Raw genomic sequence first — 22879 nt, forward strand, 5'->3', positions numbered from 1 at the left:
TAATTCCTGCAAAATTTGTTACGTCTCTAACTAGTTACGTCACGACATTTGCACAAGATTTCCGACAAACATTTCTCCGAGTACGACATAATTGTTTGTCAGCAGCAGCGGTTGTAGTAAAAACTGAAAATATGTCCAAACTTCAAGCCAATTACCGAAAATGTTCAGTCGTTGGTTGAATTGGACAGAGCAGCACAGCCAACAACCTGGAGGGGGCGGGGCCTGAAGTAGTTCATTTGCATTTAAAGGGCCAGCGCTCCAAACCCCCTTTCTGGTGTCATTACTCAGAAATAGGGTTGAAGATGGACCTGTGGAGTTGAATTAATGAAGAATTCAGACCCAAGCAGAGCATTTACAGTTTATGTAGACCACAGGGAAATGTTTGAAAATGCAGAATTCCATTTTTAAAAAAAGCAAAATGTCACTCCTTTAATGAACATCTACATGATCAGTGAGTTAAATATAGGAAAATACATGATTTACACTGAAGAACAGCAAAAAAACAGAGGATAATATGATGATAAATGGTGATAAATCACTAAAGAAAGGTTAAGTAGAGAGAAAAAGCTATTTTGGAACTGCCACTGAGTCCCCACCTGTCTTTCAAGGGGTCATATTTCTCTAAACCCACTTTTATTAGTCTGTGGTTCATTTATTTGTGTATTTGGACCCTAATAGTTCATACAGTTTGAATTTGAACCCTCCAGGTGCTGCAAAGCTATCTATATATTCATTTTGGCAAAAACCCAGTGGATTTCTACAACCTGTTTTAATTTCTGCAAAATTTGTTACGTCTATAACTAGTTACGACATTTGCACATATAAGGTCAAGATTTCCGACAAACATTTCTCTGAGTACGACATAATTGTTTATCAGCAGCAGCGGTTGTAGTAAAAACTGAAAATATGTCCAAACTTTGAGCCGATTACCTAAAATGTCCAGTTGTTGGTTGAACGGGACAGAGCAGCACAGCCAATAACCTGGAGGGGGCGGGGCCTGAAGTGGCTCATTTGCATTTAAAGGGCCAGTGCTCAAAACCACCTTTCTGGTGTCATTAGTCAGAAATAGGGTTGAAGATGGACCTGTGGAGTTGAATTAACCAAAGTTAACGAAAATGTTTTTTCAATTTTAGTTTTCATCATTTTGTTAGTTTTCGTTAACAATAATAACCATGGTGCCAGGCACAACAAATCCCACCTTTCGCAAATACAGTCGCGGAAAAAATTATTAGACCATCAAAAGTCGTCAAAAAAAAAGTTTTGCAATCAAGTACTAACTCCTGTGTGTATCATGTGACTAAAGCAGGCAGAAAAGAAAACATGGAATGTCTAAAAGCACTGTTTTTGTCAGTACAATGCCATAGATGCTGATGGAAGAACTGAAGTGATTTTGGTTATTATCAAGAAAACATGGAAAATGGATAGATATCAGCTCTGAAATTAAACTCTGATGAGCTGTTTTTGTTGTTATCATTATATTTGTCCAAACAAATGTACCTTTAGTTGTACCAGGCATTAAAATGAACAAGAAATTGAAGAAAACAAGGGCTGGTCTAATAATTTTTTTTCTGCGACTGTAATTATGCACACCTATTTCTAAAATAAATCCATAGTGGACAAAACAGATAAGAGACCAGAACATGTCCTTTACCCACATAACCCTGGTGCAAACACACACACACATGCACACACACACACACACACACACACACACACACACGCACACACACACATGCACACACACACACACACACACACTACAAACACAACTCCTGCTTCATACATTACTTTGTCATATTTGCTTTTGCAGGAATATTCTGTGGAGGTATCCTTCCCAGCCAGGTGCTTCTGAATAATTCCCATCATGCAACACTTCTCTTCTCATCTGACATTAGTGTTGCAGGAAGTGGCTTTGTGATGAGGCATCGTGCTGTTCAGGGAAACGCTGATCCTGGTGGGAAACAACACACACACACACACACACACACACACAATACCGTACACACACATATATGCAAACATTAACTGTTTTAGGACAACTGTGTCTCCAGTGACGCATTTTTACATCCACTGTCATTTAATATTTGTGCTCCATACCATGTATTTGGTGATGAGCAAAATGAAAATAAATAAATAAATAAATAAATAACTGTAACCCCTGAACCATTTGTACTATTGAGAAACTCCAAACATCATCTGAAATCTGATTGGCTTCTTTCTATTGGTCTATAACACATTAGGGTAGAGGCCTGTGTTGGCTGAGGGGGAGGGGTGGAAGTGGGCGGAGCAGACAGCAGCAGAGTGCAGTCAGTGAGAGAAAGAGAGATGGAAGATTTTGTATTACTTTTATCAGCGTTTTAGTGAGGTTTTAGCTGTGTTTTTGCACTGAATTATTGTAAATAATTGTAAATAATAGTGATAGTGCTGTTTTGGAGTGTTCTACTAGTGTGTTTTGCTGTGTTTTTGTCAAGTCTCGCTGATTTTCAACAGTTTTTATCTGTAATTTTCTGGTTTGTATAATTCAGGGGTTTCCAAAGTGGGTCATTGATGAATGACTAGAAATAGTTAAAAAAAAAAAAGAAAAAAAAAAGAAGAAGCTTTAACATGGACACAGAATGTTGTAGACAAACAAAAATGTTCAAGCACATGTGAAATAGTTGAAAGTCTATAAACTCATAAAATTTCATTATGCACATTCAATTGACTTTCATAGAAAATATGAAAAAAATTCTGAAAAAGTCTTGTTTTTTTTTTGTTTTTTTTTTGGCTATAACACACTGTTTTAAGCGTTTATTACATTTAGTAATGATAATTAATGGACAGATTTTGAAAGTTCAGTTCTTCTTTTAAAAAAAGGGGGCAAAAGTATTAGCAAAAAATACATTTTCTAATACTTTTATTGCAAAAACGACATAAACAAATCTAGGCAGCCTGTTATAATGGCAGTCATTAACCCTTTCATGCATGAATTATGAGAACCTTAATCATGATTTTTTTCCCCCCCTGTTTTTATTCCTCTTTAGGCATGAAAAAAAAAAATGCAATTGACATCTTTTTATGAGCCTATTTTTCATGGAGCTGCAAAAATGTCCACTCAAATGGATATGATGCGTTTAATTTTTGAAGCAAAGAAACATGTATTTACTGATATACAGTGAAAACTATGAAATATAAACACTTTTAATGCTGCTAATCTGATGTTTTCTCATATTTAAACCTACTCTAATGCTAGTTGTTACTCACTTCATGGAGATAATATACAAAAAACCCATTTTGTTAAAGAAAAAATGATAATTACAGTCTAATAGCAATTGATTTACACTCAAACGTGTTACTGCAGATCAGGTTTATCGAGAATAGCAAAGTTACGTGATGCATAAGTGTCCACTGTGTTGGCTGATATGGAACTAAAACAACAAAACCCATGAATATACAAGAGAACAGCTGTAGAGTAACTGTCCACTGTAGTGACCAGTATGCATGAAAGGGTTAAAATCCTTTATGTTTTACCAAAGTTTATATAGAACCAACCTGATCTTTGTGTATTCTTTTTAGAATATCCAGTGTTTTCTTCAGGGTTTGTGTTGTTTCTTGTGAAAACAGCCTCAGTCTGTACAGGCTGAGATCCCATGACACTATAATGAACTGCACAAGACAAACACACGATCCACAGGATGAATGCAGCTGAGAATAATTTGCCATTTGTGTTCACTGTCCAATGTGTCTGTGGGCATTTGTGTTAAAGGTGAGGAGCATTTACTGGTCAAGTTGCAGATGATCAAATGAATATGTACCTCATCCTCACCTATTCACATTCAGATTCAGAAAACTTTATTTATCCCATACAAACAATTCATTTGCAGTTTACCACAGACATCCGCCACATCCAAAGTGCAATGTGACAAACATAAATAAATTACTCTACAAATACAAGATCATTGGAAGCAACTATGAATAATTGCATTTAAATAATTAACCATAAATAATACTTAACCCTTTCATGCATGAATTATGAGAACCTTATTGGGTCAAAACACAGTCATGTCCAGTCAGAGAGCAAATTTTAATTGACTGCCATTCCAACATGTATTTCAATATAAAGTAGCTCCTTGTTTTGGATAATCCCTTATGGTTCAACTAAAGCAAAAATGAATTTAAAAATAAAAATGTGGGTCAAATTGTCTCTAAGATGTCCCTTCAGAGAGATTTTGAATACCGTTTTTTTACCCTAATCAAGTTATTGTTCTGGAGTGTTTTTATTCCTCTTTAGGCCTGAAAAAAACTATACGATTGAAAAAATTTTTTATGAATCTACTTTTCATGGAGTTGCAAAAAATATTCACTCAGCTGGACATCATGCATTTAACCCTTTCATGCATACTGGTCACTACAGTGGACAGCTATTCTACGGCTGTTCTTCTGTATATTCATGGATTTTGTTGTTCTTTTCGTTGGTTGTTTTTTTTGTTGGTTTTTTTTAACTCATATTTTTATTAAAGTTTTAAGACACTACATATCTTTCCTGACATGAACTGGTAATATTATGTAGATCTCTCCTGAGCATAAACCCCCAGAATCACAAGCCCTCCCTATCGTTTTCACACAATTTATTAGTAAATACATGTTTCTGTGCATCAAAAATGAGACGTGTGGTGTCCAGCTGAGTGGACATTTTTGCAACTTCATGAAAAATAGGTTCATAAGAATTTTTTTTTTTTTCATTATTATTTTTTTAATTTTTTTTTAATTTTTAAAAAAAATTATTTTATTTATTTATTTTATTTATTTATTTTTCAGAACAAAATTTTCAATCGCATTGCTTTTTTTTCATGCCTAAAGAAGAATAAAAACACTCAGGAAAATTTTTTAATTAAGGTTCTTATAATTCGTGCATGAAAGGGTTAATTTTTGAGGTAAGGAAACATGTATTTACTGAGACACTGTGTGAAAAGTATGAAATTAATTTTTTTAATGTTGCTAATCTGATGTTTTGTTACATTTTAACATACTCCAATGTTAGTTATTATTCACTGTATGGAGATAATATGCAAAAAAACCAAAAATAAAAACGTTTTGTTTAAGAAAAATGGTTAATTACAGTCTATTAACAATAACAAGCAATTGATTTGCACTCAAACATGTTAGTGCAGATCAGATTTATCAAGAACAGCAAAGTTACGGTAATGGTATGAATTACAACGCATGGGATGATGCATAGGTGTCCGCTGTGTTGTCTGATATGGAACTAAAACAATAAAATCCATGAATATATAAGAGAACAGATGTAGAATAGCTGTCCACTGGAGTGACCACTATGCATGAAAGGGTTAAATACCAATGCAGACTAAAAGACTAAAAGATCCTATTGGTTCTGCTAACATTTAAAAAGAAAGAAAAAAAAAAAATCATATAAAACAACTAAAATGGCTGCTGTCAGCGTTTCAAAGTGTGATAGCTGAAGGAATAAAAGATATAAAAGCCACTAAACCCTAAAGTCCTGTCAAAGTGTTTGTTCTATTGATTCTATATTTTTAAATGAATTCTAAGTGTTTTCTGCCTTTGTAGATTGTGCATATATAAATGATAAGTTGAGGCATAATATTGTTAAATTTGCACTTTTTTTTTTTTTTTTTTATAAAAATTTCAGGTTGTTCAGGTTAGTTGTTATTTTTTGTGAAAGGAATATTTTTAAATGTAGATATTTTAACATTTTCATCATTTCATTTTACTTTTTTGCACTAAAATAAAGAGAAAAATTTGGAATTATCAATATTTCTGGGCTATTTTTCTCTTATTTAACTGGTTTGGCCCACTTCAGGTCATATTGGACTGTATGTGGCCCCTGAACGCCCCTGCTTTAACCCATAAAGACCCAAAGACCCACCATCGACCAAAACCACCTACTGATCTAAACGGTTTAATACCTGTTGATCCACTAATCCAATCAATACATGTAAATAATTGGTGTAAAATACAGTTTGTCATCTTTTCATAGTCAGAGGCTTTGTAGTTACCATGGAAACACTGTCATCTTCTACAACATTGATTCACCAGTAAAACCTATGGAGTTGGATCAATGACAGTGGATGGAAATGCTTATTTTTATCTTTTAGCTGAAGAAGTAATTTTTTCCTCATTTTTTTCTGTTTTGATGAAATAACCTTTGAATTTAGTCTGAGTTTTTACGAACAGCTACATGATCACTGACTAAATATAGGAAAATACATGATTTACGGTGAAAAAACTGCAAATAAAAAGGATAATATTACAATAAATGGTGATAAATCCTTTAAGAAAGGTGAAATATAGAGTAAAATTCATTTGGGCACTGACACAGAAGTAGTTCTGGGTCTTTATGGGTTAAGGAAACACTAACAGGAGAAAGAGACGCAGACGACAACAAAATCTACCCCAGGCTATTAAAGGTTTCGTTTGCCTGGCAGAAGTCAGCTGGTGTGTGTTCTTATTTAGTTTTGGAGGAAAATGCCTTAGTACGATTGGCTGAAGGCCAAGAGGGAACGTGACAGACTGTTTATGTGATTATGTACATGGACAAATATGGAAGGGTTTACAGGAGTTTGTCCTATATAATAATAATAATTAAAAAAATAATAATAATAAAAAATAAATAAATAAATAAAATAATAATAATAATAATAATTTTTTTTTAGAAGCGCCTTTCAAGACACCCAAGGACACTGTACAACAAGATAAAACAAACAATCCATAAAATAAAAAGAAATAAACAGATTAAAACAAATAATTACTATATATAGAAATGAAGTATGATGAGTATATGAAACACTACTTGAATGGAACCTTGTTCATACACCAGTGTTTCTCAGATGGGGGTGCACATACCCCCTGGGGTACTTGGAAGAAGCCAAAAGGGTACTTGGAATTTTTTGGGAAAAATACATATTCTGAATACAAAAAAAAATAATAATGAGAATTAATGCTGAAATATAAAACACAATAAATACATTCATATAATAAAATTGACACTTCTGACCTTATTTCATTTCAATATTTTTAAAAACTCTACCCCCCCCCCCCCCCCAAGCTTTGGTAACATTTTAAGAACATTTCTATTTTCTATTATTCAAGATGACTTTATTGGAGTAATTCATTAATAATTCTTTGTTGTTGAAAGGTTCAATTATTCATTAATGACCGAATTATTTATTTTCTTATCAATGAAAAAGGGCACTTTTCAGTTTACATTTTGCATACAAAATCTACTAATACAGATTTGATTTTTTTTTTTTTTTTTTTATATTACAGTTAAATATATGTTGTTGGTTTACAAAGTTTGGAAAATAAAAACAATCACCTTTGGCACAAATTTTTTCTCATTTATTTCAATCAAAAATGATGAAGTGAGAGTGGGGGGTACTTGGCTAAAAAAATCTATATTTCAGGGGGTACTCCACTCTAAAAAGTTTGAGAATCATTGTGCTACATTTTTAAATGGTTTTAGTTTGTTCCACAGCTAAAAAAAATCTGGTGTGAAACGACTGAAGTCCGCAAATTTTAGGTGTTTATTAACCCTTTCATGCACAAATTATGAGAGCCTTAATCAATGTTTTTCAAATGTTTTTATTCCTCTTTAGGCATGAAAAAAAACAATGCGACTGAAAATTTTCTTCTGAAAAATAAATAAAAAATAAATGAATAAAATAAAAATAATTGAAAATTTTTTTAAAAATACATCAAAAAATAATAATAATAATGAAAAGAAAAATCTTATGAATCTATTTTTCATGAAGTTGCAAAAATGTCCACTCAGCTGGATACCACACGTTTAATTTTTGATGCACAGAAACATGTATTTACTGATAAATTGTGTGAAAACTATGGGGAGGGCTTGTGATTCTGGGGGTTTATGATCAGGAGAGATCTACATAATGTTACCAAATCATTGTCAGAAAAGATATGTAGTGTCTTAAAACTTTAATAAAGATATGTGTAAAAAAAATACAAAAAAACCCAACAAAACCCCTCCCCCGAAAAGAACAACAAAATCCACGAATTTACAAGAGAACAGCTGTAGAATAACTGTCCACTGTAGTGACCACTATGCATGAAAGGGTTAAGATCATTCTATCATTCGATCATTCTCTATTATATCTCCCAATAATATTGCAATTGCAGCAAACTTACATTTATATTACATTTAAGTTTGTCTCACAGTAATCTTTATATTTACTGCATAATGACACCTTAGCATTTCTGTGTGACTAATGAAGCCAGTATTTCTCAGCAAGGGTAGGAATGTTAAAAAAAACAAAAAACAAACTGCATATCTGAAATAATGTTTAAAACAACAAACAGTTACTTAACTCTTTAAGTGCCAGACAGTTAAGGGGCTAAAAAGCCTTAAAAGTGCCACAGAATTTGGCCGTTTTTCAGTATTTCGCGTCGTTTTTATAATATTTGAAGAATCCTGCAGGAAACCGCTTGGTAACATCCGACCGATTGCTGATTAGATCCAAAACGCACCGGATGCAGCCGATTCATTATTGATCGTAATTTGCATAATTTATAATAATAATAATAATAATAATAATAATAATAATAATAATAATCTTTATTTATATAGCACTTTTCATACATTAAAAACTGTAGCACAAAGTGCTTTACATATCAGTTTAAAAATCAGTACCGCCCCCCACCCACACCCACCCGCACACACACACACACACACACACACACACACACACACACACACACACACACACACACATATACATGCAAACCCACAAGCTCACACATACTTAAGAAGACTGACTGAGCACGGGTAGACCAGAACAAAAATGTACAAGTAAAAGTAAAACATCAATTTAGGAGGCGCTGTCTCAGGGAGCCATCCGCACCAGGAGGCAGCCGCCGACCCCGGCGACCAGGCACCAGCAACACAGCCCCGCATCCCAACTAGTGGGAGAGGGCCAACTGGGACCCCCACCCACCAGAAAGGAGCAGACCCCAGTGAGAGAAGGCGCCACAGCCCCCGGAGTCCACAGCCGCCCCCCGGCATGGAGGGCTCCCTCTGATGAAACACCGGAGAATAAGAAACATTAAAAAGATATAAAAATATTATTCGGTCGCGTGACCTCAAATTCCCGTCTGCTTGGTCTCAAAAGGGGGACACAGAAAGAACGTCATCGAAATGTGAGAAAGAAATGGGGGTGGATGGTTTGTTTGTACACAAATGTGGCGTGTTCTCCAAAGCCGATTTAATCGGCCCATGGCACTGAAAGTGTTAAAAATGATGTTTGGTTTCTTGGTCAGAGGTCAAAGGTCATGTCAGTGTAACCACAATAAACTGCTAGTAATTGAGGAACCGCATGAACAGATTCTGATGTAAGGAGTGTGAACACATCTGAAATTATGGTTAATGTTAAATGAAGTTTGACGAAAATATAATGTAAATCAATTTCATAACATCTGAGAATCAAAATTATATTAAAAAAAAAAACAATGGAAAAATATGCATTTATGTCCAGAATAGCAGATTTTTTCTGGTGATTTTACACACTGTAGATTTTTTTAAAACAGTATTAGTGGTTTTAATGGAAGGATCTTAATAATATATAACAGGAGTCTCAAACTCATTTTCTTTCAGTGGGCTGGACCAGTAAAATAAAAACATAATAACCTATAAATAATGACAACTCCAAATTTTTGTCTTTGTTTTAGTGCAAAAAAAACCCCCATTAAATTATGAAAATACTTACTTTTACAAACTATCCAAACAAAAAAGATGTGAATCACCTGAAAAAACTAAAATTCCTTCAGAAAAATAAGTGCAATTTTAACAATATTATGCCACAGCTTATCATTTCTACATGTACATTATGGATCGGATCTACAACGACACTGAACACAGAGTAACAGGCAGAAAATAGTTCAACTTGTGCTTAATTTTCTTCAGACATTTCAGGTTGTTCATATTTGTTCAGGTTATTCACATTTTATTGTGACAGGATAGTTTGTAAATGTAAATATTTTCATAATTTAATGTTATTTTTTGCACTAAAACAAAGAAAAAACATTTGAAGTTGTCATTATTTATAAGCACAATGTAATATTATTTTTTTCACATCAAACCAAGAAGAAAATATGGAGTCTTTTTTTTTTTGTAGATTATTATTCTATTATTGGTCTGTATGTGGAACCTGAACTAAAATGAGTTCCACAGCCTTGACTGTGGAATTTTTGCACTTTGCAAATTCATCCCACGGGCCGCATGTTTGAGACCCCTGATATATAATATTTACTGATTTAAATTCAGTTTTTTAGTTGTAAGTCAGTAGTTTTTATAATTTAGGTAGAATTTCCCAGTGATATCTGCTTTGTTTATTTTAACCTGTGTGTGTTTGTGTGTTTGTGTGTTTGTGTTAGCCTGCAGGATAGTTATTCTAGTTGAGCACCAGTCTACTGTCCACAGCCCAAATTACCCACAATCCTACAGTAACGATTGTGTGATCCGATGGGTGGTGTACGCTCCACTGGGTCACGTTATTAAGGTAAAACAAGCAACTTTAAACCTGAATAATAAAGATAATAATAAAGAGCAGCTGTGTAATTGTAATGTACGACGGCGTATTAGGGCCACATAAGAAAAAAAACAAAAACTACGAGAATAAAGTTATTTAATGAGAGTAAAGTCATTATTTAACGAGAATAAAGTCGTAGTTTAAAAAAAAAACTCATTAATTAACGAGAATAAAGTCGTTATTTAACAAGAATAAAGTCATTATTTAACGAGAATAAAGTCGTACTTTAAAAAAACCTCATTATTTAACGAGAATAAAGTCATTATTTAACGAGAATAAAGTTGTAGTTTAAAAAAAAACTCATTATTTAACGAGAATAAAGTCATTATTTAACAAGAGTAAAGTCGTTGTTTAAAAAAAACTCATTATTTAACGAGAATAAAGTCATTATTTAACGAGAATAAAGTTGTAGTTTAAAAAAAAAAACAAACTTATTAATTAACAAGAATAAAGTTATTATTTAACGAGAATAAAGTCATTATTTAACAAGAATAAAGTCGTACTTTTAAAAAAACTCATTATTTAACGAGAATAAAGTCATTATTTAACGAGAATAAAGTTGTAGTTTAAAAAAAACTCATTATTTAACGAGAATAAAGTCATTATTTAACGAGAATAAAGTCGTTTAAAAAAAACTCATTATTTAACGAGAATAAAGTCATTATTTAACGAGAATAAAGTTGTAGTTTAAAAAAAAACCAACTTATTAATTAACGAGAATAAAGTTATTATTTAACGAGAATAAAGTCGTACTTTTAAAAAAACTCATTATTTAACGAGAATAAAGTCATTATTTAACAAGAATAAAGTCGTACTTTTAAAAAAAACTCATTATTTAACGAGAATAAAGTCGTAGTTTAAAAAAACCAACTCATTAATTAACGAGAATAAAGTCATTATTTAACGAGAATAAAGTTATAATATAATGAGAAGTTGTACCTAATCATTGATGTAGAACTTGGAACATTTTGTGAAGTTCTGCTTTCATTAGACTGTCTTCTATCAACACATTAGTCTAAGGACTTTGAAGACAGTTTGCACACATTTGGGTTTGTTGTAAGAACCGAACTGATTTGTTACAAACTGCCTCTTTTGTGGAGGAGAAACTGGTGAAGTGTTCAGCTGTAGGGTTATCAGTGGAAACACCAGAACTAAACACAGAGGGTCTGATGTTTCTGAACAAACTGTGAGGATTCTACTGTGAGTTTTTCAGTCCAACACAAGGGAAAGTTGCTGCTTCGCTTATTGCCTTTGCCGTAAAGCCGGAAACTCTGTCGAATTTTCAAAATATTACGACTTTAATCTCATAAAAGTACGACTTTATTCTCGTTAAATAATGACTTTATTCTCGTTAATTGATGACTTTATTCTCATTAATTAACGACTTTATTCTCGTTAAATAATGACTTTATTCTCGTGGTGACAAGCGTTTTTTTTTTCCTTATGTGGCCCTAATAAGCCGTCGTAGTAATGTTACCTTCAGTGTCTGTGTTTTTAGTTGGAATTTGCAGATTTTGACCTGGAGGAGTCAGACGGATGCCTGTACGATTCCCTCACGGTTCTGGGAGACGTGGAAGGGACAGAAGAAATAGGTCAAGTATCATGATAAACTGACCGGAACTACTTTCTGAAGATGGCTTTAAAGGGGTCGTATTTATCTAAACCCACTTTTATTAGTCTGTGGTTCATTTATTTGTGTATTTGGACCCTAATAGTTCATACAGTTTGAATATGAACCTTCCAGGTGCTGCAAAGCTATCTTTATTTCTTTCTCTGTTTTTGATTCAACCCTTTCATGCATGAATTATGAGAACCTTAGTCAAGATATTTTTTCTTGAGTGTTTTTATTGGTCCTTTGGCATGAAAAAAAAACCCCAATGTGATCGTGTGCGTTGTTGTGTAGCGTTGCTGTGTGGCAGCAGTGTTCCACCTCCTGTCCTCTCCTACCACAGCGTCATGGTGCTTCAGTTCACCTCAGACGGCAGCGTCACACACAAAGGCTTCAGAGCTGGACTACAGTTCATCAGCCAATCAGGTAAGAGCTTAGAGTACACTGCAAAAATCAAAACTGCACCAAGTGTAGTTTTCTCATTTGTAGTCAGAATATCTCATCACACTTAAAATCAGACATAATCACCTGAAGAGGAACTTTTCAATGAGATGAGAACTTATTTTTAGACAATAGATATGGAAAATTTTATTTCAAGAAATCTTGCCAAGATAGTTTTCACTTGTTCCACTGGCAGATTTTTTAAACTTAATTCAAGGGTTGTTTTTTTTTTTTGCTTAATTCAATTTTTCTTTACTTAATTCAAGATATTTTTTACGGAAGCGTATTGCATTCACAAAAAAAAAAAAAATTTCGGCTCTGTTTTTCCGAATTAATGAGATAATTATCTCATAATTACGAGAAAAAATAAGTTAAAAAAAAAAAATCGGCGCTGTTTTTCTGAGTTTATGAGATACTGTTTCCTGAAAGAAAAAAAAAAAAAGCTCTGTTTTTCTGAGTTTATGAGATACTGTTTCCTGAAAAAAAAAAAAAAAGCTCTGTTTTTATGAGTTTACAAGATACTGTTTTCCGAAAAAAAAAAAAAAAAAGCTCTGTTTTTATGAGTTTACGAGATACTGTTTCCGAAAAAAAAAAAAAAAAAAGCTCTGTTTTTATGAGTTTACGAGATACTGTTTTCCGGGAAAAAAAAAAAAAAAAAGCTCTGTTTTTATGAGTTTACGAGATACTGTTTCCGGAAAAAAAAAAAAAAGCTCTGTTTTTATGAGTTTACGAGATACTGTTTTCCGGAAAAAAAAAAAAAAAAGCTCTGTTTTTATGAGTTTACGAGATACTGTTTTCCAGAAAAAAAAAAGCTCTGTTTTTATGAGTTTACGAGATACTGTTTTCCGGAAAAAAAAAAAAAAAGCTCTGTTTTTATGAGTTTACGAGATACTGTTTTCTGAAAAAAAATAAAATGTGTCTGTGTTTCTCTGTCAGTGGGACAGTGGTCCCTGGTCCCTGGTCCAGGCAGGAGCTCCTTCTATCTGTGCTGCTGAAAGCCTCTCGGGGGAGCGTGAAGTTGTTTCCGTTCTCGTAACCGGTTCCGATTACGGATCATGGAACTAGTTTCGTTCACAGAAATCAGAACCAAGCCCCACTTTGTGCACGGATCAAGCCCTTCAAGCACACCGGCGCTCGGAGCCTGTAGCCCGGCTTCCTGACAGGGCACGACCGCGGTGATGGGAGTTGGCATTAATGAAGTCAAATAAATGACATTCACCATGATTAAAGAAAATATGCGTCTTGGTGTCCCGGTTCACCCCCCACCCCCGGACAGCTTTCCATCAGGTCCAGGTGGAAAGCTATGGGGGTGGGGGGTGAACCGGGGCACGAAGAGCTCCTCCACGGATCTAGTTCTGACTAATGCGTTCCATTAGGTCCGACAAATAAATGAATCCACATTTGCACTCTTCTGCTGTGTATATTTTCTTTAATGCTGGTGAATGTCATTTTATTTGACTTCATTAATGCCAGGACCTGGAGTACACTGATGACACCATCCTGCTCAGCACATCCTACAGTCAGCTGACAGATGCTCTGGGCAGTTACAGTGAAGAGGCACAGAAGCTTGGCCTCCAAGTGAACTGGACAAAAACCAAGCTCATGCATGTCAGTGATGGGCCAGATCCACCTCCCTTGCAGCTTAGTAATGACATTGTAGAACCTGTCAAGAGCTTTGTGTATCTGGGGTGATGACAGACAATGGGGACCTAAAACCAGAGATTACCCGCAGAAGGGCCCTGGCAGCATCAGCTCTGATGTCTCTCTGGAAACCACTGTGGCGGCACCAGACCATCTCACGCAGGACGAAGCTCCGGATCTACAACTCTGCCGTCCTCTCCATCCTGCTCTATGGCTCGGAAACATGGCCCTTAAACCAGACTCTGGCTGCCAGAATAGATGGCTTTGATAGCAGGGCTCTCAGAACCATCGAAAACATCAGGTGCTTGGAGCCCGCACACGCCAACCCAAAGCATCCAGCCTGGCCGCGCAACGTCGCCCCCGCTGGTTCGGTCATGTCCTCCGCCTCCCTCCTGACCATCCAACAAGAGCCATCCTTCAGTTTGACCCAAAGGCCGCAGGCTGGAAACGACCACAAGGCAAGTCCCGCACCCGATGGCTCGACGTCATTGCAGGCGACCTCCAACAACATGGAGTTACCATGGAGGACGCAGAGCAGCTGGCACAGGACCACCAGCCATGGAAAACACTGCTTCACCTGGTCGGCCCAATGCACCGGGACAGGACACCCGCCCCATGGCAGGAGTCCTAGTAGTAGTGGTAGTCATTAATGCCAACTCCCATCACCGCGGTCGTGCCCTGTCAGGAAGCCGGGCTACAGGCTCCGAGCGCCGCTGTTCTGACAGTTGAGCTGCTCCGTCCACCCGCTCCAGTCCGGCTTACACACCGGGGAGCGGATAGCTGTCCACCTGGACCTGATGGAAAGTTATTGGAGGGGGGACGAACCGGTACACCAAGCCGCTCCTCCATGGATCTAGTTCTGACTAATGCTTTCCATCAGGTCCGACAAATAAATGAATCCACATTTGCACTCTTCTGCTGTGTATATTTTCTTTAATGCTGGTGAATGTCATTTTATTTGACTTCATTAATGCCAACTCCCATCACCGCGGTCGTGCCCTGTCAGGAAGCCGGGCTACAGGCTCCGAGCGCCGGTGTGCTTGAAGGGCTTGATCCGTGCACAAAGCGGGGCTTGGTTCTGATTTCTGTGAACGAAACTAGTTCCATGATCCGTAATCGGAACCGGTTACGAGAACGGAAACAACTTCACGCTCCCCCGAGAGGCTTTCAGCAGCACAGATAGAAGGAGCTCCTGCCTGGACCAGGGACCACTGTCCCACTGACACAGAAACACAGCCACATTTTTTTTTTTTTTCAGAAAACAGTATCTCGTAAACTCATAAAAACAGAGCTTTTTTTTTTTTTTTTCCGGAAAACAGTATCTTGTAAACTCATAAAAACAGAGCTTTTTTTTTTTTTTTCCGGAAAACAGTATCTCGTAAACTCATAAAAACAGAGCTTTTTTTTTTTTTTTTCGGAAAACAGTATCTCGTAAACTCATAAAAACAGAGCTTTTTTTTTTTTTCGGAAAACAGTATCTCGTAAACTCATAAAAACAGAGCTTTTTTTTTTTTTTCAGGAAACAGTATCTCATAAACTCAGAAAAACAGCGCCGATTTTTTTTTTAACTTATTTTTTCTCGTAATTATGAGATAATTATCTCATTAATTCAGAAAAACAGAGCCGAAATTATTTTTTTTTTGCTTAATTCAAGTTTCTTTTTTTTTTTTTTTTTTTTTTTTTTACTTATTTCAAGATTTTTTTTTACCTTCATTCAAGATTTTTTTTTTGCTTAATTCAAGAAAAATTTTTTTTGGGCTTAATTCAAGATTTTTTTTGCTTAATTCAAGATTTTTTTTGCTTACTTCAAGATTTATTTATTTTTTTTCTTAATTCAACATTTTTTTGCTTAATTCAAGATTTTTTTTTTTTGCTTAATTCAAGATTTTTTTTTTGCTTAATTTAAGATTTTTTTTTTGCTTAATTCAAGATAATTTTTTGCTTAATTCAACATTTTTTTTTGCTTAGTTCAACATTTTTTTTTGCTTATTTCAAGATATTTTTTTGCTTAATTTAAGATTTTTTTTCTCTTAATTCAAGATTTTTTTTTTTCTTAATTCAAGGTTTTTTTTTTTTTTTTTTTTTTTTGCTTAATTCAAGATTTAAACATAAGTTCTTATATCTCACTGAAAAGTTACTCTTTAGGTGATTATGTCTTATTTTAAGTGTGATGAGATATTTTAACTAGAAATGAGGAAAATACATTTTTGCAGTGTGTGAAATAGAAATGAAGAGGATGACCAAATTATGCACTTATAATGCATTGGATATATGTGTCTGTATGCATATTAATGTTCACTGAAATGTGTGTATGCTCAGTATGTAGTGCACATACTGATACTATTATCAGTATTTTATTTTATTCACCATAGATCTTATTGAGGGTGGGGGAAGGGGGGTTAGAAGGTTTTTTTTGTCTGTTTGGAGTGTTATATTGTTGTGTTTATGATTGTATGTTCATTAAAATAGAAAATCAATAAAATCTATGTAAAAGGAAAAAAAAAAAGATAATGTTAAGATACAATAAAAATGTAAAGTCAATAAAAAAAGAAACAGCTGAATTCAACATGTCCCAATACTTGTGTCCACATAGTGTATTTTTTTGTGTATAATTCTAGAGTTCAAGTACACCTAGACTGCGATAAAGTAAATTAAAGCTCATTAATGTGCACATACTGACCTAAATACACCCTGTCTTCGTTTTTGTGCAGATCTGCATCATCAGGGTGGACCGTTCGAGCAGAGTCACAGTCAGAGTCACACTGAGGATTTGGAAGTGAACCAGCAACGCTCCACATCACATGGTTGGTGGTTTGAGTTGAATTCAAGGTTTGTGAGTGTGAGCCAAATGTTATTATAGAGGAGACTGTACTGAGCAGCTGACCCAGTTTGGTCTTGAATCAGACATGTTGGGTTGTATCTGGAGCTTCTCAGAGGTCGACAGTCGATGGAGGACAGTCCTGATCTGTTTGTTTGTTTGTTTGTTTGTTTGTCTCCTCTGTTTGTACCATTGACTTTAACCCATAATGACCCAGTGGTACTTACGTGGCAGTTTCAAAATAGCTTTTTTCTCTCTATTTAACCTTTCTTTAGTGATTTATCACCATTTATTATAACATTATCCTCTGTACTTTGTGTTTTTTCAGTGAATAATGTATTTTCCTATATTTAATTTACTGATCGTGTAGATCACAGGTGTCAAACATGCGGCCCGGGGACCAAATCTGGCCCACCAAAGGTTCCATTCCGTTGTTCTGTCAAGTTGAGCTGCTCGGTCGAAGTAAGCTACCAGTAGCTTATATCGACAGCGACATCTATCGATTGATGCTACCCCGTCAAAACATGCTACCTTACATTTCGACACGCCTATTTGGAAATGAAATAACGCTTCGACTGTAGAAAAACACCATTATTTACTTATTCATCTGAATATGGGTAGAGGAAGCTCATTTCGACAGGCTTATGACTTCTATTAAATAAAGCTCCTACTATAGAAACACCATTATTTACGTTATTATCATCTCACTTCAATATTCTACGTCTATCCTTCGTGCACATGTAATTGCTTACAGGAATTGTTAACATAGATTTAGTCAGTTACATGGTAGGCTACCATTGTTGGTATCTGTTGAACTAACTTTAACAATAATCTAAACGCTATTAACACCCACCTGACCCACGTACTTAACGCTATATCATACAATGAGAACTTCCTCACGCTATTATCATCTCACGTCAATATTCTACGTCTATCTTTCGTGCACATAATTGCTTCCATGCTTACTGCTCAAAAGGCACTATTAAAGAGATATAATTACAAAATATGACTCACTTCTGCCTGGGGTAGCACAAATCGATGGGCATTTAAACAGTGAAAACGCTGAGGGGCATGCACATGCTCAGTAGCGCTAGGTAGCTCAACTTGACAGGTAGGGTGGCTCGACAGGACACCGGCCTGCAGGATGAAAGTGCAAAAATTAACCTGAACAGTCCAGGTTTTCCAAATCATTTTGGTTCAGGTTCCACATACAGACCAATGTGATCTACAGTAAAAATAACAACACAATAACCCATAAATAATGACAACTACAAAATTTCTTTGTGAAAAATTATGTAGAACAAAATTAAGTGAAAAAAATAACACAATTACACTGTGAAAATATTTACATTTACACAACTATTTTTCTCCACAATAAAATGCAAATAAATACATAAATAAAAACAAAGATGACAACCTGAAATGTGCAATTTGAACAATATTCTGCCTGTTACTAAATATTTCATGCATTTATGGATCCACTGTGATCTGTAGTTGTGTTAATAATAAGAGATGTAATATATTGTAGAGATTGTTCAAATTTTAGTTCCAAACTCCAAAATTTAACAATATTCTGCCTGTTACCAAACATCGTGTGTAAATGTACATGTATAAATAATAAGTTGAGGCATAATATTGTTAAAATAGCACTGATTTTTCAAATTAAATTTCTGTTTTTTCAGGTTATTCACATCTTTTTTGTAAAATGTAAATATTTTCAAAATTGTTATTATTATTTTTTGTACTAAAACAAAAAGAAAAACTTGGATTTGTCATTATTTCTTGGTTATTAAGTAGGGCTGGGCAAGTTAACGCGTTATTACTGCGTTAATGCATTCATTAAATAACACCGACAATTTTTTTTTTATCTCACGTTAACGCCGTTTTATTATTGTTCTGCCTTTCAAACAAGTCTTAGTTGATTTATACATGCGGACTCTTATTTTGAAACTCATGCTTTTATTTTGGCGGTCCACACGCCGGTGCTGTGTGTACAGCTGAGAGGAGAAAAGAGCGAACTTTACAAGTAATGCTGAATCAAACTGTGTGTAACTCCTGCAGTTCAACGTCTGTATGTATCAATCATTCTGTTGTTTGCTAAATAATTTCACATGCAAACGTGCCGTTAGAAACATGTTTATGACGTTATTGTGGATGTGTTTATTACAATATGTTATTAACATGTTTAAGCTAATTCGTTTATGCTAGCAGTCGCAGATGGGTTGCTAATTCTTTATGCAGGCTCACGCTACGTTTATGTAAATTCATTGGTTGTGTTTAGGTATAATATGACAGTCTTTGAACTAACCTTTACTCATTTACGATGTGAATGTTGTATTAGCAGTCATTTTATCTCGATGCTAACTTGAATGGAAAAATTCATAGACACGCTAACGATTACCATTTACAGATTAATTTAAGATTTACAACGTCTTTTTATCCAGCAACAAAGGTTCACATCAGAGATATTTTACACTATTCATTCTGACAACAACTGAACATAAAATACTCACAGGCAAACGTTTTTGGGGCCATACAAACAGAGTGAAAGAAACGTGTCTGTTAGTTCCTTCTTATGTCCAAACTGACAACGGTAACACCGAAAGGACAAAACATACGTTAGTGCAACTTATTCCGACCACTAGAGGGCCCCCTTTGCTTGCTTTTAACAACTGAACATCACATATTAATGGGCTTATTAGTATTAGTACTTATTAGTGGGTTTAAGACTCCTGTCAATCACTCACAACTGTAAATACACTGGTGGGGACATAAACATGGAGAAAAGTAGTGGTTTTTTACATGGACATTTTCATTTTAAATGTCTTCAGATGGTGGGGTTGAGAAGGACACAGTTGTTTGGAAGCACTGACATGTGCAATTATTTTTATCAGCGGAGTACTTCCAGTCTGAAATATCACTGAAAGGAAATACACGCTGTTGATGCCGGCAACCCCCCCCCCCCCCCCCCCCCCCCCAACAACTATGCGATTAATCGCCATTCATTGCAGAAATCCATGCAATTAATCACGATTAAAAATTTTAATTGCTGCCCATCACTATTATTAAGTCATTATTTTACTGGTCTGGCCTGCTTGAGATCAAACTGGGCTAAATATGGCCCCTGAACCAAAATGAGTTTGACACCGCTGGTGTAGACCTTCATTAAAGCTCAGATTAAAGCTGAGGAATATTAAATCAGAAACAGAGAAAACTGAAGAAAAAGTGGCTTTTTCATTGAAAATATCAATAACTGAACATAAACCCAGTGTGTCCATCCACTGTCATTGATCCAACTCCATGGGTTTTACTGGTGAATCAATATTGTAGAAGATGACGGTGTTTCCACGGTAACTACGGAGCCTCTGAACGTCCAAATGGGTCATATCTGATGACCATGAAAAGATGACAAACAGTATTTTACACCAATTATTTACATGTATTGATAGGCTTAGTGGATCAACAGGTATTAAACAGTTTACTCCTATAGATGGGTTAGTTGCTGGTGGAAGTTTGGGTCTGTATGGGTTAAAACTATAATGAAATCTAAGTTTAGACAAAAGCGTAGAGTCTGTATTCTTGCCTTTGTGAGTGTCAGTGGCATTTAGAACACCAATAAGACATTTAACACTGGAGTTACAACTAAAATCCAGCCCACGCCTCTAAAACATCAGCATCAGTGAATGTAAGTCTCTGCATCTAAACTAAAATATGTCTGAACTCTGTCCACATGTTCATATTTTACTGTTTTAAAGTTAAGTATTTTGGTGCAAACTGTTCCAAAATGAAACACAAGTGTCATTTTATCTCTTTCTATTTGGGAAAATATCTCATTAGTGTCACTGAACTAACGCGTTGTAGAGCTGTGAGGTTTTTTATCAGCTCAGATACTTAAAAGGAGAATTATTAAAACTCCAGATGCACGAGCGGGAAATACTGGGAGGTGAAAGTAGTAGTTATGGCACTTTTTACAGTGGGAATAAAAAAAAAAACTATATATGTATTATAAAGACTATGATAATATATTAGGGGTAATTTATGTAAAATGTATGTACTTATGAATATAGAAATGTAGAAGGATATAATATATATGTACACCATATATATTATGTAAAATAATGTATTAGGGGGAATTTATGTCAAATTTCTATTAAGTAGAAACAGAGATGATATTCTTTAAAAGAAAGAGAAAAGACATGAGTTTCAACTTGACAAATATTTACCATTTTCATTTCAGATTATATTCAGATTTTTTTTTTAACCTAAATTTGAATTTTCTTATAAAGTTTTGGTTTTATAATCTTTGAAAGTTTTAACTGATGAACTTGTGGGTTTTCCTTAAATTTACAACTGTAAACTCAGAGTATCTGAAGTTTATTCTCTGGCCCTGGTTTGTGAACTTTCTTTCTTTCTTTCTTTCTTTCTTTCTTTCTTTCTTTTTAACGTAAATGTCCTTTATAATGTCAAGATTATTTATTCTTCTTGGTCTAGGTTTTTTTTTTTTTTGTTTGTTTTTTTAACTTATTTTAGTCCCTTAGTTTTTTATCTGTATGTTTGTTTTTGTTCTGTTTTGTTTAGAATATTACTTCCCTTCTTCAGCTTTTTTGTTTGTTTGTTTTTGTTATAAAAATAATGAACATTAAAGTGTTTTTTCCACATGAACATAATTTTTTTTTCTTGGACATTTGAACTATCTATCTATCTATCTATCTATCTATCTATCTATCTATCTATCTATCTATCTATCTATCTATCTATCTATCTATCTATCTATCTATCTATCTATCTATCTATCGTTCTATCGTTCTATCGTTCTATCGTTCTATCTATCGTTCTATCTATCTATCGTTCTATCGTTCTGTCTGTCGTTCTATCTATCTATCTATCTATCTATCTATCTATCTATCTATCTATCTATCTATCTATCTATCTATCGTTCTATCTATCGTTCTATCTATCGTTCTATCTATTTATCGTTCCATCGTTCTATCGTTCTGTCTGTCATTCTATCTATCTATCTATCTATCTATCTATCTATCTATCTATCTATCTATCTATCTATCTATCTATCTATCTATCTATCTATCTATCGTTCTATCGTTCTATCGTTCTATCGTTCTATCTATCGTTCTATCTATCGTTCTATCTATCGTTCTATCTATCTATCGTTCTATCTATCGTTCTATCTATCGTTCTATCTATCTGTCGTTCTATTGATCTATCTATCTATCTATCTATCTATCTATCTATCGTTCTATCGTTCTATCGTTCTATCGTTCTATCTATCGTTCTATCTATTTATCTATTGTTCTATCTATCATTCTATCATTCTATCTATTGTTCTATCTATCGTTCTGTTGTTCTATCGTTTTATCTATCTATCTATCTATCTATCTATCTATCTATCTATCTATCTATCTATCTATCTATCTATCTATCTATCTATCTATCTATCTATCTATCATTTTTCCCCTCCTGAATACACTTCCATTCTTACTTCTTCATCATGTAATGAACCTGTTTAGTTCAAACCTTTAATGTAATAAATGCTATTTTTAAAGGTTTTCTGTGAATATTTCTACATTTCTGGCAAAAACCAAAAAAACCCAAAACAACAACTCTCAGCTCAAATGTTGAACAGTGACCCCCTGCAGGCCTCGGCGTCTGCTGTGGCTTCAGTCACACCAGTTTTGCAGACCTTCTGGATCCTTCTGTCTCCGACCACACCTCCATCTGATCCGGTGAGTGGACGCCCAAACACACACTGGTGTTGATCATGTGTGTGTGATTCTTATTGTTGTGTTCGTTTGT

At 34.7% G+C, this 22879-nt stretch overlaps 1 protein-coding gene across 1 annotated transcript in view; it reads left to right on the forward strand.

Annotated features, from left to right (window-relative positions):
- Window positions 1–22879, forward strand: part of LOC115421120 (ovochymase-2) — a 60591-nt gene that overhangs the window by 30218 nt on the left and 7494 nt on the right. The window contains exons 11-15 of the mRNA XM_030136845.1: window positions 1811–1954; window positions 10405–10529; window positions 12058–12151; window positions 12463–12594; window positions 16962–17054. Coding sequence (XP_029992705.1) covers window positions 1811–1954; window positions 10405–10529; window positions 12058–12151; window positions 12463–12594; window positions 16962–17054 — 588 coding nt within the window. The remainder of the gene's footprint in view (window positions 1–1810; window positions 1955–10404; window positions 10530–12057; window positions 12152–12462; window positions 12595–16961; window positions 17055–22879) is intronic.

Source organism: Sphaeramia orbicularis, chromosome 6 (genome assembly GCF_902148855.1).
Source record: "Sphaeramia orbicularis chromosome 6, fSphaOr1.1, whole genome shotgun sequence".
Lineage (NCBI taxonomy): Eukaryota > Metazoa > Chordata > Actinopteri > Kurtiformes > Apogonidae > Sphaeramia > Sphaeramia orbicularis.